General features: G+C 51.5%; 1 protein-coding gene across 1 annotated transcript; it reads left to right on the top strand.

Annotated features, from left to right (window-relative positions):
• The first annotated feature begins 9,935 nt into the window (after positions 1–9,935).
• On the top strand, positions 9,936–16,156 carry LOC309446958 (growth arrest-specific protein 7-like). Its single transcript, XM_082067185.1, has 4 exons — positions 9,936–10,062; positions 12,338–12,417; positions 14,739–14,837; positions 15,538–16,156. The coding sequence occupies exons 1-4, from the start codon at positions 9,978–9,980 to the stop codon at positions 15,649–15,651; spliced, it is 378 nt and encodes a 125-aa protein (XP_081923311.1). The 5' UTR covers positions 9,936–9,977; the 3' UTR covers positions 15,652–16,156.
• Positions 16,157–16,724: the final 568 nt, after the last annotated feature.

Genomic DNA, 16,724 nt, shown 5'->3' with positions numbered 1-16,724 from the left:
GGCAACTTGGGCTCCACTAGCACCTCCAGCTATTTCTTGTGATGGGATCCATGCAGGGCTTGCTCATGTCAGAGCTCACTTGTTGCTGGTGACAGCTTTGCTGTTGGGGACACCGCTTTCCAGCAGCCCACGAACCAACCCCACAGGTGCCCAGTGCCGTGAGCTCTGCAAGTGGGAGCCCTCTGTGCACAGGGACCCCCGACCCCCGGGGCGGCCGTGCCAGCACCCCCAGCCCCCTCCAGCCCCAGGAACCCCGAGCGAGCGGAAACCACAGCTCTGCAAATACCAGAAAGAGTCAGAGAGCACAGGTCTAAAAAATATGAAGAAATATATTTACAGAGAAAAACACAAGAGTAAACCTCTTTACAGAAAAAACCCCGAACTACAACAAACTATATACAGCAAGAACCCCAAACTACAACAAACTATATACAGAAAAAAAACCCCAATACAACAAACTAGATACAGAAGAAAACCCGAACGCCAACAAACCAAACATTACGAACACACTAAAATGAACAAACTGCAACACTCCCTCTCCAATAGTCTACCCCACCCCACCAAGCCCATCTTCAACATCCACGTCCAGATCTTCTCCACCTAGCCATCCACCTCCATAGCTTCTCCTAGATCTTCATCAACTTCCATTTCCTCGTCCACCTCCGCGTCTACCTCCATTTCCTCCACCCACTCATCCACTTCCATGTCTTCTTCATCTTTCCAGTCCGGGTCCATCTTCCGTCTCTTGCCTTTCAGAAGGCAGCGCCGTGCGCAGCCTGGTGCAACCTAAGGCAAAGGCCAAGCAGAAATTGCGTTGGTCCTACCCTGGGCAGCCCAGCAGAGCTGTAGGATGGGGGTCTCAGCAGCCCTGAGCCCTTTCAGTGCCCATGGAGAGCTGTGGGGTGATGGGTCCCCTGGGCACGTCCCCGGCAGGAGCTGCCTGGAGTTTGGGCAGCTCCTGGGCCACCAGCACCCACGGGCCAGCACCTTTAGCTTGATGGTCTTTTCCTTGGTGCGCTTTGGCATCTTGTGTTGCAATTAGTTCTGGCAGATCTGTGGGAACAGAGAGGGCAGGTGTGAGCAGCCGTGTCCCTGCCCCGTCGGGGGTCCCAGTCACAGAGCCCGGCCCCAGACCTCTCTCGGAGCCCAGTGGCTCCTTAGCCTGTGCTGGTGGCTTTTTTGGCTGCGCGCTGCTCCCCGGGCAGGGCTGGGCTGCCCTGGCTCCAGCCTGGAAAGGGGCAGAGGAGGCACGGGCTCAGGCTGCGGGCAGCAGCAGCTGCTCCCGCCGAGCATCCCTCCGGCACGAGCCCGGGGTGCCCTGGGCTCCCCTGGGGACGTGTCCCCCGGGCAGGGATGCTGGATTTCAGCAGGGGACGAGCAGCCCAGAAGGGCTTCTCCCAGCCCGTGGCCTTGCAGGGCTGGGTGGAGAGGCCGTGCTGAGCTCCTGGTCCCCGAGCCCCCCAGAGCGGGTTCCCCACCCCACGCCATCCCCGCACTTGCTCCAGCCTGGCTGGGCAGTGGGGGTGCCCAAAGCCGTGGAGCAGGACCGTACCTGGAGTAGTAGTGTTCTCCTCCTAGAAAACACAGCAAGGGAAGAACGAAGGTGCTGGGTGTCGGTGAGAAGGGCTGGGTTGAGTGGCTGGGGCACTGGGAACGGGAGAGAAGGGCTGGACTGGGAGCAGGGCAAGCAGGAACAACTGGAGAAGGGGAGAGCAGGAAGGCTGTGGCGGGTTCTGGAGGGGGGCGCTGTGTTGTGGCCGTTGCCGGGCACCAGCGCTGCAGATGGAACACGGGCCGTGCCATCACACCTGGGTTGCGTGGGCACTCTGGTGTGGGCTGCGCCGCAGGGATGGGGGTGACCCCCTCAGTGGTGGTTATGGATGTACCAACCTGCCTTTTCACCAGTTTCAGAATGCCAACCACTTCTAGTTCCAGGCTGCCTTGAGCGGTTCTTGCCAACCGTCCCGCCATGGCCGGCAGCCACCCTCACCCCTCAGAAAGGTTTTTCTCCACTTGGTCCCTGCGGTAGCTGAAGTTGACCTCAATGTTGATGCCATCCCTTTGCAGGCTCTGATCTCGCTCTGCCCCTGTACAGCACAGCCCCTCTTCCATGTGGGCACGAATGGCAGCGCAAGGCGGAACCTGGCTAGAATCCAGGAAGACTCTCAAGCCCTGGGGGTGCCAGTGAATTCAAGTGGTGCCCAAATCATCTCCTCCTCCCTTCTAGCATTGGGAGGAAAGGGGGCAACCAGAAATGTAGAATGCATCTTAAGTGCGGGCTTGGTGGCTGGTGCCGTCCTGAAGGATGTTGGCTTCTCTGCCAGTGGGACGTTGGTGATGACCAGAAGCAGCTGGGGAGGGATGGGATCCACCTGCCTAGGAGAGGCGAGGGAATGTTTGGCAGCAGGCTGGCCAGCTTGGTGAGGTGGGCTTTCAACTGAAGGGCTTGGGGACAGTGTCCCAAGTGGCAACGCTCACGCCACCACATCCAGCTGGGGAAGAGAAGCCAGGCCAAGCAGAGCAGCGACAAAAGCTCCTGAGCTGCCTCCCAAGATGAGAAGCAGCAGGCCAACCACCTCCAGGGTGTGTATGGAAAGTACCTGAGGTGGAATTCACTGCTAGTTTTTTCTCTTCCATAGCGTTTTGGGACCATCCTCCTCTTGGAAAAAGCTGAAAAGCTGAATTTCCGAAGGAGAGAAATTGGGCTTTTTCTTTCTGAGCTCTGCAGAAACTCAGCAAGTTGAAGGCTGCGATAGGTACTTGCAGCACAGAGACGTTGGCTGTGTCCCTTCCCGCTGTAGAAAGAACAGACTGCTTCGCCAGCCTCGCGTGAAGAATTTTCTCCTGCTATCCAATCTGAACGTCCCCTGGCGCAACGCGAGGCCATTTCCTCTTGTGCTGTCTCTTGCTCCCTGGGGAGAAGTTCTTTATCCAGGGCAGAGTACAGCCCTGCAGGCCAGGAGCTGCCGGCTTCTCCGGCAGAATGCTGTGGGATACGGTCTCAAAGGCTTTACTCAAGTCTAACGACACAACATCCACAGCCTTTCCCCCATCTCCTAGGTGGGTCACCTTGTTGTAGAAGGACATGAGGTTGGTGAAGTGGGACCTGCCTTTTCCAAACCCATGTGGAGTGGCCTGATCACATGGTTTTCTTGCATGTGCTGTGTGATATCACTCAGGACGTTGTGCTCCAGGACCTTCCCTGGCACCGAGACCAGAGTGACAGGTCCCCGGATCCTCCTTCCAGCCTTTCTTGTAGATGGGCGTCACATTAGCCAACTCCCCGTGAAGTGGGACCTCCCCAGTTAGCCAGGATTGCTGATGGATAATGCAAAGTGGCTTAGTGATCACCTTGGCCAGCTCCCTCAGGACCCTTGGGTGTATCCCATCTGACCCCATAGACTTGTGGGTGTGCGAGTGGTGTCGCAGGTCGCTAACCGTTTCCCCGTGGGTTCTTGGGGCTCCATTCTGCAGCCCAAGCCTGTCTCCTGTCTCAGGGGGCTGGGGACCTGGAGCACAACCGCTCTGACTCTGAAAGACTGAGGCAAAGAAGACATTTAGTACCTCGGCCTTTCCCTCGTTATCAGTTCTCCTTTGATTCCCAAGTTGCGGCCGCAGCTCTCTATTCAGCCAGGCCGGAACGTCTTCCCCGCCGGCTCGTCTCTAGGCAGACGGGGCCAGCCTGCTCCTGCGCCTCTAAGATTTCCTTCTGGAAGAGAGACCAGTTTTGCTGGGCTGCTTTGTCCGTCAGGACTGCTTCCCAAGGGACTCTGCCAAGCAGCCTCCTGAACAGCTCCAAGTCTGCCCTTGGGAAGTGCAAGGTGGCAGTTCTGCTGAGCACCCCGCTAACTTCTCCCAGAATGGAATACTCAATCGTTTCATGGTCACTATGCCCAAGGCGACCTCCCCGTTGCCCACGAGTCCTTCTGGATTTCTTGTGATGGGATCCATGCAGGGTTTGCTCATGTCAGAGCTCACTTGTTGCTGGTGACAGCTTTGCTGTTGGGGACACCGCTTTCCAGCAGCCCATGAACCAACCCCACTGGTGCCCAGTGCCCCGAGCTCTGCAAGTGGGAGCCCTCTGTGCACAGGGACCCCCTGTCCCCGGGGCGGCCGTGCCAGCACCCCCAGCCCCCTCCAGCCCCAGGAACCCCGAGCGAGCGGAAACCACAGCTCTGCAAATACCAGAAAAAGTCAGAGAGCACAGGTCTGAAAAAACATGAAGAAATGTATTTATGGAGAAAAACACAAGAGTAAACCTCTTTACAGAAAAAATCCCGAACTACAACAAACTATATACAGCAAGAACCCCAAACTACAACAAACTATATACAGAAAACAGCCCAAATACAACAAACTATATACAGAAAAAACCCGAACACCAACAAACAAAACACTACCAACACACTAAAATGAACAAACTGCAAAACTCCCTCCCCAACAGTCTACTCCACCCCACCAAGTCCATCTTCAGCACCTGTCCAGATCTTCTCCAACTAGCCATCCACCTCCATAGGTTCTCCGAGATCTTCATCCACTTCCATTTCCTCGTCCAGCTCCACGTCAACCTCCATTTCCTCCACCCACTCATCCACTTCCATCTCGTCGTCATCTTTCCAGTCCGGGTCCATCTTCCGTCTCTTCCCTTTCAGAAGGCAGCGCCGTGCGCAGCCTGGTGTAACCTAAGGCAAAAGCCAAGCGGAATTGCATTGGTCCTGCCCTGGGCAGCCCAGCAGAGCTGTAGGATGGGGGTCTCAGCAGCCCTGAGCCCTTTCAGTGCCCATGGAGAGCTGTGGGGTGATGGGTCCCCTGGGCACGTCCCCAGCAGGAGCTGCCTGGAGTTTGGGCAGCTCCTGGGCCACCAGCACCCACGGGCCAGCACCTGTAGCTTGATGGTCTTTTCCTTGGTGCGTTTTGGCATCTCGCCTTGCAAATACTTCCTGTAGATCTGTGGGAACAGAGAGGGCAGGTGTGAGCAGCCGTGTCCCTGCCCCGTCGGGGGTCCCAGGCACAGAGCCCGGCCCCACACCTCCCTCGGAGCCCAGTGGCTCCTTAGCCTGTGCTGGTGGCTTTTTTGGCTGCGCGCTGCTCCCCGGGCAGGGCTGGGCTGCCCTGGCTCCAGCCTGGAAAGGGGCAGAGGAGGCACGGGCTCAGGCTGCGGGCAGCAGCAGCTGCTCCCGCCGAGCATCCCTCCGGCACGAGCCCGGGGTGCCCTGGGCTCCCCTGGGGACGTGTCCCCCGGGCAGGGATGCTGGATTTCAGCAGGGGCCGAGCAGCCCAGAAGGGCTTCTCCCAGCCCGTGGCCTTGCAGGGCTGGGTGGAGAGGCCGAGCTGAGCTCCTGGTCCCCGAGCCCCCCAGAGCGGGTTCCCCACCCCACGCCATCCCCGCGCTGCCTGCTCCAGCCTGGCCGGGCAGTGGGGGTGCCCAAAGCCGTGGAGCGGGACCGTACCTGGAGTAGTAGTGTTCTCCTCCTAGAAAACACAGCGAGGGAAGAACGGAGGGATGAAGGTGCTGGGTGTCGGTGAGAAGGGCTGGGTTGAGTGGCTGGGGCACTGGGAACGGGAGAGAAGGGCTGGACTGGGAGCAGGGCAAGCAGGAACAACTGGAGAAGGGGAGAGCAGGAAGGCTGTGGCGGGTTCTGGAGGGGGGCGCTGTGTTGTGGCCGTTGCCGGGCACCAGCGCTGCAGATGGAACACGGGCCGTGCCATCACACCTGGGTTGCGTGGGCATTCTGGTGTGGGCTGCGCCGCAGGGATGGGGGTGACCCCCTCAGTGGTGGTTATGGATGTACCAACCTGCCTTTTCACCAGTTTCAGAATGCCAACCACTTCTAGTTCCAGGCTGCCTTGAGCGGTTCTTGCCAACCGTCCCGTCATGGCCGGCAGCCACCCTCACCCCTCAGAAAGGTTTTTGTCCACTTGGTTCCTGCGGTAGCTGAAGTTGACCTCAATGTTGATGCCATCCCTTTGCAGGCTCTGATCTCGCTCTGCCCCTGTACAGCACAGCCACTCTTCCATGTGGGCACGAATGGCAGCGCAAGGCGGAACCTGGCTAGAATCCAGGAAGACTCTCAAGCCCTGGGGGTGCCAGTGAATTCAAGTGGTGCCCAAGTCATCTCCTCCTCCTTCTAGCATTGGGAGGAAAGGGGGCAGCCAGAAATGTAGAATGCATCTTAAGTGCGGGCTTGGTGGCTGGTGCCGTCCTGAAGGATGTTGGCTTCTCTGCCAGTGGGACGTTGGTGATGACCAGAAGCAGCTGAGAGGGATGGGATCCACCTGCCTAGGAGAGGCGAGGGAATGTTTGGCAGCAGGCTGGCCAGCTTGGTGAGGTGGGCTTTCAACTGAAGGGCTTGGGGACAGTGTCCCAAGTTGCAACGCTCACGCCACCACATCCAGCTGGGGAAGAGAAGCCAGGCCAAGCAGAGCAGCGACAAAAGCTCCTGAGCTGCCTCCCAAGATGAGAAGCAGCAGGCCAAGCACCTCCAGGGTGTGTATGGAAAGTATCTGAGGTGGAATTCACTGCTAGTTTTTTCTCTTCCATAGCGTTTTGGGACCATCCTCCTCTTGGAAAAAGCTGAAAAGCTGAATTTCCAAAGGAGAGAAATTGGGCTTTTTCTTTCTGAGCTCTGCAGAAACTCAGCAAGTTGAAGGCTGCGATAGGTACTTGCAGCACAGAGACGTTGGCTGTGTCCCTTCCCGCTGTAGAAAGAACAGACTGCTTCGCCAGCCTCGCGTGAAGAATTTTCTCCTGCTATCCAATCTGAACGTCCCCTGGCGCAACGCGAGGCCATTTCCTCTTGTGCTGTCTCTTGCTCCCTGGGGAGAAGTTCTTTATCCAGGGCAGAGTACAGCCCTGCAGGCCAGGAGCTGCCGGCTTCTCCGGCAGAATGCTGTGGGATACGGTCTCAAAGGCTTTACTCAAGTCTAACGACACAACATCCACAGCCTTTCCCCCATCTCCTAGGTGGGTCACCTTGTTGTAGAAGGACGTCAGGTTGGTGAAGTGGGACCTGCCTTTTCCAAACCCATGTGGAGTGGCCTGATCACATGGTTTTCTTGCATGTGCTGTGTGATATCACTTAGGACGTTGTGCTCCAGGACCTTCCCTGGCACCGAGACCAGAGTGACAGGTCCCCAGATCCTCCTTCCAGCCTTTCTTGTAGGTGGGCGTCACATTAGCCAACTCCCCGTGAAGTGGGACCTCCCCAGTTAGCCAGGATTGCTGATGGATAATGCAAAGTGGCTTAGTGATCACCTTGGCCAGCTCCCTCAGGACCCTTGGGTGTATCCCATCTGACCCCATAGACTTGTGGGTGTGCGAGTGGTGTCGCAGGTCGCTAACCGTTTCCCCGTGGGTTCTTGGGGCTCCATTCTGCAGCCCAAGCCTGTCTCCTGTCTCAGGGGGCTGGGGACCTGGAGCACAACCGCTCTGACTCTGAAAGACTGAGGCAAAGAAGACATTTAGTACCTCGCCCTTTCCCTGGTTATCAGTTCTCCTTTGATTCCCAAGTTGCGGCCGCAGCTCTCTATTCAGCCAGGCCGGAACGTCTTCCCCGCCGGCTCGTCTCTAGGCAGACGGGGCCAGCCTGCTCCTGCGCCTCTAAGATTTCCTTCTGGAAGAGAGACCAGTTTTGCTGGGCTGCTTTGTCCGTCAGGACTGCTTCCCAAGGGACTCTGCCAAGCAGCCTCCTGAACAGCTCCAAGTCTGCCCTTGGGAAGTGCAAGGTGGCAGTTCTGCTGAGCACCCCGCTAACTTCTCCCAGAATGGAATACTCAATCGTTTCATAGTCACTATGCCCAAGGCGACCTCCCCGTTGCCCACAAGTCCTTCTGGATTTCTTGTGATGGGATCCATGCAGGGTTTGCTCATGTCAGAGCTCACTTGTTGCTGGTGACAGCTTTGCTGTTGGGGACACCGCTTTCCAGCAGCCCATGAACCAACCCCACTGGTGCCCAGTGCCCTGAGCTCTGCAAGTGGGAGCCCTCTGTGCACAGGGACCCCTGAAGAAATGTATTTATGGAGAAAAACACAAGAGTAAACCTCTTTACAGAAAAAAACCCAAACTACAACAAACTATATACAGAAAAAAAAAACCCAATACAACAAACTAGAGATACAGAAAAAAACCCCAATACAACAGACTAGATACAGAAGTAAACCTGAACACCAACAAACCAAACAGTACGAACACGCTAAAATGAAGAAACTGCAACACTCCCTCTCCAATAGTCTACCCCACCCCACCAAGCCCATCTTCAACATCCACGTCCAGATCTTCTCCAACTAGCCATCCACCTCCATAGCTTCTCCTAGATCTTCATCAACTTCCATTTCCTCGTCCACCTCCGCATCTACCTCCATTTCCTCCACCCACTCATCCACTTCCATGTATTCTTCATCTTTCCAATATATGTCCATGTTCCATCTCTTCCCGCTAAGAAGGCAGCGCCGTGCGCAGTGTGGTGTAACCTAAGGCAAAGGCCAAGCAGAAATTGCATTGGTCTCCACCTCTGGCTTCTCCTGTTTGTAGCTGCACAGTGATTGTAACCCCGGGTCCTCTTTCTCTGTACACGGTCACCTTTGGTCCAGTGTGATGAGTTGGTTGGGTCTCAGACTGCTGAGTTGGTTAAAACTGGCGTATCTCCTGTCCTCTGCCCACGTTTCTGTTATCTAGTTCACCCAAGGATGCACCCAAGGATTATTATCTTTGCAAGGCGTCAGTGAACTCCTGTTTCTCGTACAATAAGTTACTCAGAGCCAAGCAAGGCTGGGCAATAGTGATGTGGGTTAAAGGGTTGGCTCTCTAAGTGTCTTTAGTGACGTGGGGTAGGGTTAGAAATAAGTGTCAAGTGTCAAGAGTTAGTTCTTTAAGTGTTAATTAATTAACTGTCAATTTCCTGTATCACTCCGTAGGGATATTGAAAAGAATGAATTAGAATACCCTTGAGAAGAAGGAATAAGGAAAGGGCAGAGCCCCGTGTGCAGCGTTGCTTTCCTGCAGCTCCCTCTGGCCCCTGCTGGGCCAGGCACAGGCGCTTTAGAACCGCACAGGGAACCAATGCAAGTGATGCCTCAAGAGCCTTGTGACCTGTAGCAAACGGCAAGGTGCTAACAAACTGTAATCATCCAAATTTAGTGTGAAACACTCTAACTGGCTAAAGAACAAATGTGACCTATTTTATAATAGCTGCATACAAAGCAAGTGATTTTTATTTTGTATTTAGGAAACTTCAGCAAATGAGGTGATGCATATGTGATAATGATGTTTATTTGCTAAGACACTTTACTGATTTGCTTGTATAAGTTCAGTAATGATACTGATAAATCAGGTTTTGAAGACCTGAAAGAGTAATTTAAATAATCCGTTGTAACCAGGTCCCAGGTTCTAGATTTCTACAGTATGAACTGCTGCTGTCATGAACCTGAATTAGTTTTTCTGAAATAAGTCTAAAAGTTCCTATTTGTTAGTGTTTCTGGTGAGCGTTTATTGAATCCAGAAGATACTTAAAAATAAATTTTGGAAGAGACCTGAAATTGTTAAACTATTTAGATCCTAAGAGAAGGAAGTGGAAGTGTCTTTGTGATGCTGGTTAACAACATTTGGAAGAAGCTCCAGCTCCCCTTTCTTCCAGCAATAGTGAGAAGGTTACTAAGAAACATGGGAGCCTGATGATGCCTTCCGTACTGTGCCTTTCTAAGGACCTATGAAGAGTGCAAATGCTTTTGCGATCTGTCGATGACAACTTCTGTATGATGGTAGGATGCTGCTTTGAACGCCACAGGATGCCCTAAGAACTTGAGTCCCAGTTAGGACCCAGTTTTATGCAGAGTCTGTGACTCCTGGTTGACAAATACTCTGTGAAGGAGTGAGAGATGGCTGAACGAGCTGGCACCTCTTTTCATCTAAAACACGTGACTCTTCTTTAATTACTCCAAGGCCCGGAAAGCCTTGACAGAGAGACAGAAGGATCTGGAAATGAAGACGCAGCAGCTAGAGGTGAAGCTCAGCAACAAGACAGAGGAGGAGATTAAGAAGGCGAGACGGAAGTCGACTCAGGCCGGTGAGTGCCCGTGTGCGTCAGCGCCCGAGGGGAGCGCAGCCCCCTGGCAGCAGGAACCGGGTGGATGCAGCTGCCCATCCACCTGTGTGTTGTTCATGGTATTGTAGCTGCAAAGTCCAAGTGATCTGTGCTACAAATCCATTGGGTATTAAATCCTCTGAAGAAACAAGTCTGTTTTTTCCAGGTCAGATGTCCCCAAATTATTATTTTGACAGCTGGGGTGAGAACAGTAAAAGCAGGTGAATTACTCCTTTGTTTAATGAAAGTGCTGAGATAACAGAATGTGAAAGTTTCAAAGTCAGGTTCAAAGAAGCTCTGCTAAGGATGTTTCTTCCTTAAGTCATAGTTCCTTCAGTTGTTCTTTCCTAAATCCCAGTCACCCACAGTTACTTCGGTGCTACCTATTACTGTCTTTTTCCTTGAAAGTGAACCTTTTTCTTTTTTTCCCTGCTAGTCAGTGATTAAAACAATTTCTGTTCAAAGGATACTGAGGACAGAGTAGTGTATGCTACACTGTACTGAGTACACAGCTACTTGATGTGACCTATACATGTTTTACAGAGGCTCAAACCACTTCTCTGGCATCCATCAGGAACTGTTTCGATATCTGCAAAGCTGATATGTGCAGCTGTTAGTACCTGTGCTGAAAATGTGTTTTAAGTAGGGCTTCTGTGTTTCATCCCTTCGCAAGTCCATTCCTTGGCAGAGTTCTGAGGCTTTTAAAAACCTCAGGGTAGCCTGTCTTGGTTTTGAGAGGAGCCTTTCACAGTGTGACCGTGTGTAAAGACAACCATTTGAGTAGAAAAAAGTTATGTTTTAATGACAAGAAGCTCCATGAGAGACGCTCCTTATCCATCTGCAAATCCACAGCCTTTCTGTGCGAGTCCTCAGAAGTTGCAATAGATATTTATTGAACGAGCAAGGGAGAGCTGAAGATCACAGAATCACAGAATCCCAGAATGTCAGGGGTTGGAAGGGCCCTGGAAAGCTCACCCAGTGCAATCCCCCCATGGAGCAGGAACACCCAGATGAGGTTACACAGGAAGGTGTCCAGGCGGGTTGGAATGTCTGCACAGAAGGAGACTCCACAACCTCCCTGGGCAGCCTGGGCCAGTGTTCTGTCACCCTTACTGAGAAGTTTCTTCTCAGATTTAAGTGGAACCTCTTGTGTTCCAGTTTGCACCCATCACCCCTTGTCCTGTCACTGGTTGTCACCGAGAAGAGCCTGGCTCCATCCTCCTGACGCTCCCCCTTTCCATATTGATCCCCATGAATGAGTCCCCCCTCAGTCTCCTCTTGTCCAGCTCCAGAGCCCCAGCTCCCTCAGCCTTTCCTCACACGGGAGATGCTCCACTCCCTTCAGCATCTTGGTGGCTGCGCTGGACTCTCTCCAGCAGTTCCTGTCCTGCTGGAACTGAGGGGCCACAACTGGACACAAGATTCCAGGTGTGGTCTCCCCAGGGCAGAGCAGAGGGGAGTTTGGTGTGATTCTCCCCAGCGCTCTCCCCCACTTTGTGCCACTGGTATGATGTGTGGCGGGGGAGGATTTATGCATCAAACTGTTCAGGAAAGAGTAATTGAGCCTCATGTAAAGAAGAAAGAGGTTTTATTAGGCAGAAAGCAGTAATCTCTGAGACATGCCCTGCAGATTTCCCACCCACCTTTCCCTCTCTGTCAGAGTTGTGCAACAAAGGAAAAATCAAAATATTCGCAGCTTATTGTGTCACTGCCCTGAACGCAGGAGGAAGCCGGAGCTCAGCTGGAATCGTGCGTCTCCAGAGGCTGGAGGATGCGTTAGTGTGCGGCTGGGCTGGGGCAAATCAGTGTCCAACCATCTCAGACAGCTGGAACCTGTTTAAAACAGACCCATCGTAGAATGCAGACTCACCTACAGAGCGCTACCCCATAGCTCAATAACTCCTTGATTTCCCATTTTAATGATTTTATTTTTTTTTAATGAAGTAGCTTGCTTTCATAGTTCTGGGCATTTTGTAAAATATTACTCTGTGTTCATATTTCCCTTTTAAAATCTTGTATTTCCCCCTTACTCTTTCTCACTCCAACCCCCTGATCTTTTACCACACCTCATGTGCACGCATTTGGTTGACGTTTTGTTGCACCTGACAAATATGATGTAACAGAACTGCCCCCAGCTCCACCAGATCTGACGTTCAAACTCTCTGTGTCTCTCTATAAAAGCTGAACTGCAGTTTCCTTCTGAGCTCTGTAACACTGGCCAGAGAAGCCTCACGTGTTGCTGTCTTGGACTTTCCAGGGGATGACCTGATGTGCTGCGTGGATCTTTACAATCAAGCCCAGTCCAAGTGGTTTGAGGAAATGGTGACCACCACTCTGGTATGTAACTCTGTGGTGTATCTTACATGTATAACACGGCAAAATCGTAATGGCACAAAACATTCATCACTCGTAGGTAGTGACAGGGCAGAGCAGTGGGAAAAACGGGGTGATAAATCTCCCACTGTATTTCCTTCTTATCAGGTCTAAGAAAAACTCTTATCATTAGGGGAAGGAAGAAATAATTGTTTCTTTGCAGAGGCATTAAACCAGTTCAGGGCTGCTTGGGGGCCAGAACGCTGGAATAGTCCCCAGGAAGGATGAAGTAATGCACGAGAAAGACATGTAAACCATGGTAAATCGCTGAATCCACGTATACATAAGTGAATTTTTGTGTTCTATGATTTTACTATTCCATCACAAGTATTGCCAGCTCAGAAGAGGCATGCTTTAATTGCCTGTTGTTCTGTTTCTCTGAAGATAACACAGCTCACAGTGTTCACCATAAGGGCGTATTCCTTTGGCGTTAGTCACCAAGATGCCAAGGTACAGCTTTGATGTGCTGTATTCCTAGAAATACCTGCACTTCGGCTGTAGGCCTCCTCCCTCATGTCGTTCCTTAGAGCCCTTCTGGACAACAGCCATTTGCTTTCAAAAGCAGGAAATAAAACTGTCTTTTGCCTGTATTTTTCTCATTGGACAAACACAAAACGGTGAACACCTCCTAATGAGAAGCAGGGTAATAAATTGCTCAGCATTTGGAAGTGTGTCAGTGAAATGTTTAAACTGCAGGAAATAAATAAAGGCAGATGGATGAGTGGAAAACCAAGAGGTGGATATCTTCCCAAAAGCAGAACAAGAGAGAAAAGTTGGCATTCCTATACATAAGGAATCTGATTCTCACCTTCACTGGTGGCTTCTCACTGATAAAAATGACACTGACCATCAGTGCCACTGGCGTCTGTTAGCTGCATATTTGCTCCAGGAGAAGTACGACGGAGAAGTGCGCTAGTAAATAGCTTAAGAGAGAGGTCGCAGCCTGCAGGCTGCACAGCGGGTTTGTCAGTTGTGAAACGCAGGCTGACAAGCATTCGAAGGTGAGTCTTGGTAGACGTGAATATGAAGTGTGAATTGAAAAACAGTCTGCATCTGACCAGCTCACATACAGATTGGTCCATATGCAATACAAAGTCGAGAGAGCTACGAGCTGAAGGTGTGTGTTCACTTGCATAACTTCCTCCGTGAGGTTTCTGGTGCAGATACAACACACGTTCTGCATATGGTGTTCTCACCAGCCCTAGCACACTGGGTTCTGCATTCTGGTCCTGTGCATCTGTGCCCTGCAAACGAGACTGAGTTTGCAGAGGGTCATATTTTCCGTGATGACAGTACATCAACTGGCACAGCAATGGGAGCTCAGTCTATTTCAGTCCTGTCCATACAGTCAGCTCCTTTGATTTTCCTCCTCCCCAGGCAGATCATCTGCCACCTGAGATTTTTGTGCTGTCACGAAGCATCTTTTTCCCCAAAGACATTTAACAAATTGCAAATAGCACAGAGAAGGCAATGTAGCCGCCTGCCTGCTCGTACATGCCCAGGTTGCACTCCACCATGGTGGCCAGGAAGTGGACATCAGAAATGCCCTCTGAAGGCAAGGGGTTTTTTAAGATTTGGCCCCATTGGTGTCCCTGTGAATACAGAGCTCTTAGTGATACATCCATGTCCATTACAGCACGTCTTACAGGCAGACTTCCCCAGCATCCTGCTTCCACTGCTGCCGCCCAGATGGACAAGGAGGGACTAAGTGCAGATGTTGGGGTAAAATATCAGAATCCAGGAGAAGAGGGAGGCAAAAAAAATCAGGAGGAAAGTTAGAAATCGCCTGCCTTTTCAACTAAAGCGTTACTGAGGTCTGCTTACTGACAGCTGAGCAAGGGGCAGACTTGTCGCGGCTCATCATCTGGTGAACGGATGAAACTGCTCTGAAGGGGGTCGCGTTAGACCAAGTGCAGTCAGGCCCTCTGAGCGGCACATCGCAGGGCAGTCTCCTGCTCCCTCAGGGCTAGCGACAAAGCATGAAAAGCTTCTCGCAGGAAACAGGCTCCCTCTTGTTTGCAGCATCCCTGAAGACAGGGTAGTCTCAGTCCTGAAAGGTTTCAACCTCCTTTTCTGTCATTAGGCTCTGGCTGAAAAGTGACTTTTGTTGCTTGCTGTCTCTGATTCTCTGCAAATAGAGGGATGTACAACCACAGAGTTCATCTGCAAAGCGTGACCCTGGGGTGTTATCACACTGGCTAGCAACATTTTGTGTGTTATCCTTTCTCTGGGCCTTCAAGCTCAGCTTCCAAGAAAAATAAGGCCTTGTTTTCCTTCATGTCCAGGAGCTTGAGAGACTAGAAGTTGAAAGGGTGGAGATGATTCGGCAGCACCTTTGCCAGTACACACAGCTGCGTCATGAGACAGACATGTTCAACCAAAGTGTAAGTCTGCTTGTCCTTTGGTCTTTACTGCGCTTCAGCTGGGCAGAACGGTCGCTGTCCTGGCCTGATGGATGTGAAAAGTGTATTAGTCAGCTGGTTAGTTTGCAACAATACTGGACTGACACCCTACGGTCCTGCTCCTCTGAGATGCTCTGATCCTGGTTATATTTCATACTGCTGGATCACAGCATTTGCTGGGGCAGACACAGTGAATTGAATGACGTTTGGCCAGCATGAGCCATTATGAGCTCTCCCTGCATGATGCACGACTCTTTGAGGTCCTCTGTTCTTGAAGGAAGACGCTAAATGGTTTCACTGTTGTGGGAGGGAGTATATCTTTATTTTATTACTAAAAAAATGTCTAGTTTTGAAATATTAAAATGCGGGGAATGTATACTGACCTCAATACATGGTTATATTTGGTGTAAGGTGCAGATTGCAGGACAGGAGTCAGAGACCAGCCGGCCAATGCCTGGCATAGGAAGCCTAGCTTTGATGTCCAAAATCTGCCTCCTCTCCCCGCTATGAGGCTTCACGTTCAGATCTGGCTGTTGTCCACCGGGTCTCACATATGTGTGCTTCTCACTTGTATGCAAATACAACGTAGGTGTGCCCAGAGCTGCTCTAGGCTTCTGAGCAATGTCTGTCTCTGCTTGGAAATGCGCCCTTGACATTTTGATTCTTGTTTTGTTCATTTTAGACAGTAGAGCTCGTGGATCAGTTGCTTCGGAAGGTGGATCCTGCCAAAGACAGGGAACTGTGGGTAAAAGAACACAAAACTGGAGATATCCGGCCTGTGGACATGGAAATATAGACTGATCTATAGTTGTATGTGATGAGGCCACTGCATTAACCAGGCTAACGTTGGATTGCTAAGGGTCAGAAGAGCATAGGGAAAAGGTTGTTCCACTACTCGACACCTTGTAATTTATGCCTGTGCAGGCTATCTCTGTTACATTTAGTCATAAAAGTGGTCCTCATTGTGCTGAGCCTTAAGCACCAGACATTCCGGGGTGAAAGAACCAGATGTGTGTTTCCCACCAGGGGTTCCCAGTTGCACGCAGCTTCCAGGAGAAATCTGCTTTCTGGTACGGAGAGAGCTCTGTTCTTCAGTGACTTTGTGCTCCATCCCTTGCATGACTATCTCTATACAGTATGTTAGAACAACCTCGCAGCGAGCCTCTGACTAGTAAGTAGATAACTGTTCAAACATGATGCGGGACGCAAGGAAGTCCTGATCATGAATCCCAGGTCTGTCACTGACTGCTTTCATGGCCATAGGCAAGTCAATTAAGTTTTCTGGCTCCCCCATCTATAAAATACGCGTATCTTGCAGTAATGTTGTGTGCATACATTTATTTCATGTAACAGTTTCCCACCATGGCAATGAAGTGATGGCCCTTCTCCCAAAATCTATGGAGAAGACTCCCATTCTTGCTGTTTTTTACTCCCTCTCAGGGATACATAAACCCATTATCATCATGATTTCTGTTCTAAGCCAATCAATAAGGCTGCAAGAGTTACCATCACCATTATTTATCAGGAAAGACTTGGTTGTGCTATAGCTACCTCATTAGCTGTCTGAGTGCCCTCAATGACAGAAACAGGTTATATACTGTCGGGGGTCGAGACCCCGGCATGGGTTCTGGCCTGCGGCGACGGAGGAAGAAATGCAGCCGACTCGATGTGAGTGATAAGCATACTTCAATTTATTGATACAGAGCACAGACTTTTATAGCGGTTCTATTAATTATGCCTACTCGTCAAACACCGATTTGATAGCATACGTAATGAGCCCATCCCAACATACATAATGAGTCCATCCCCCTCTGTGGTTTCTCTGGTATGTGAATTCCCTCGTTATCTTGGAGCTGTCTCCTGAGACTT

Source organism: Streptopelia decaocto (assembly GCF_964273445.1).
Source record: "Streptopelia decaocto genome assembly, chromosome: 16".
NCBI lineage: Eukaryota > Metazoa > Chordata > Aves > Columbiformes > Columbidae > Streptopelia > Streptopelia decaocto.
The sequence above is the reverse complement of the archived record's forward strand: the minus strand, read 5'-3'. Positions and strand labels throughout refer to the sequence as shown.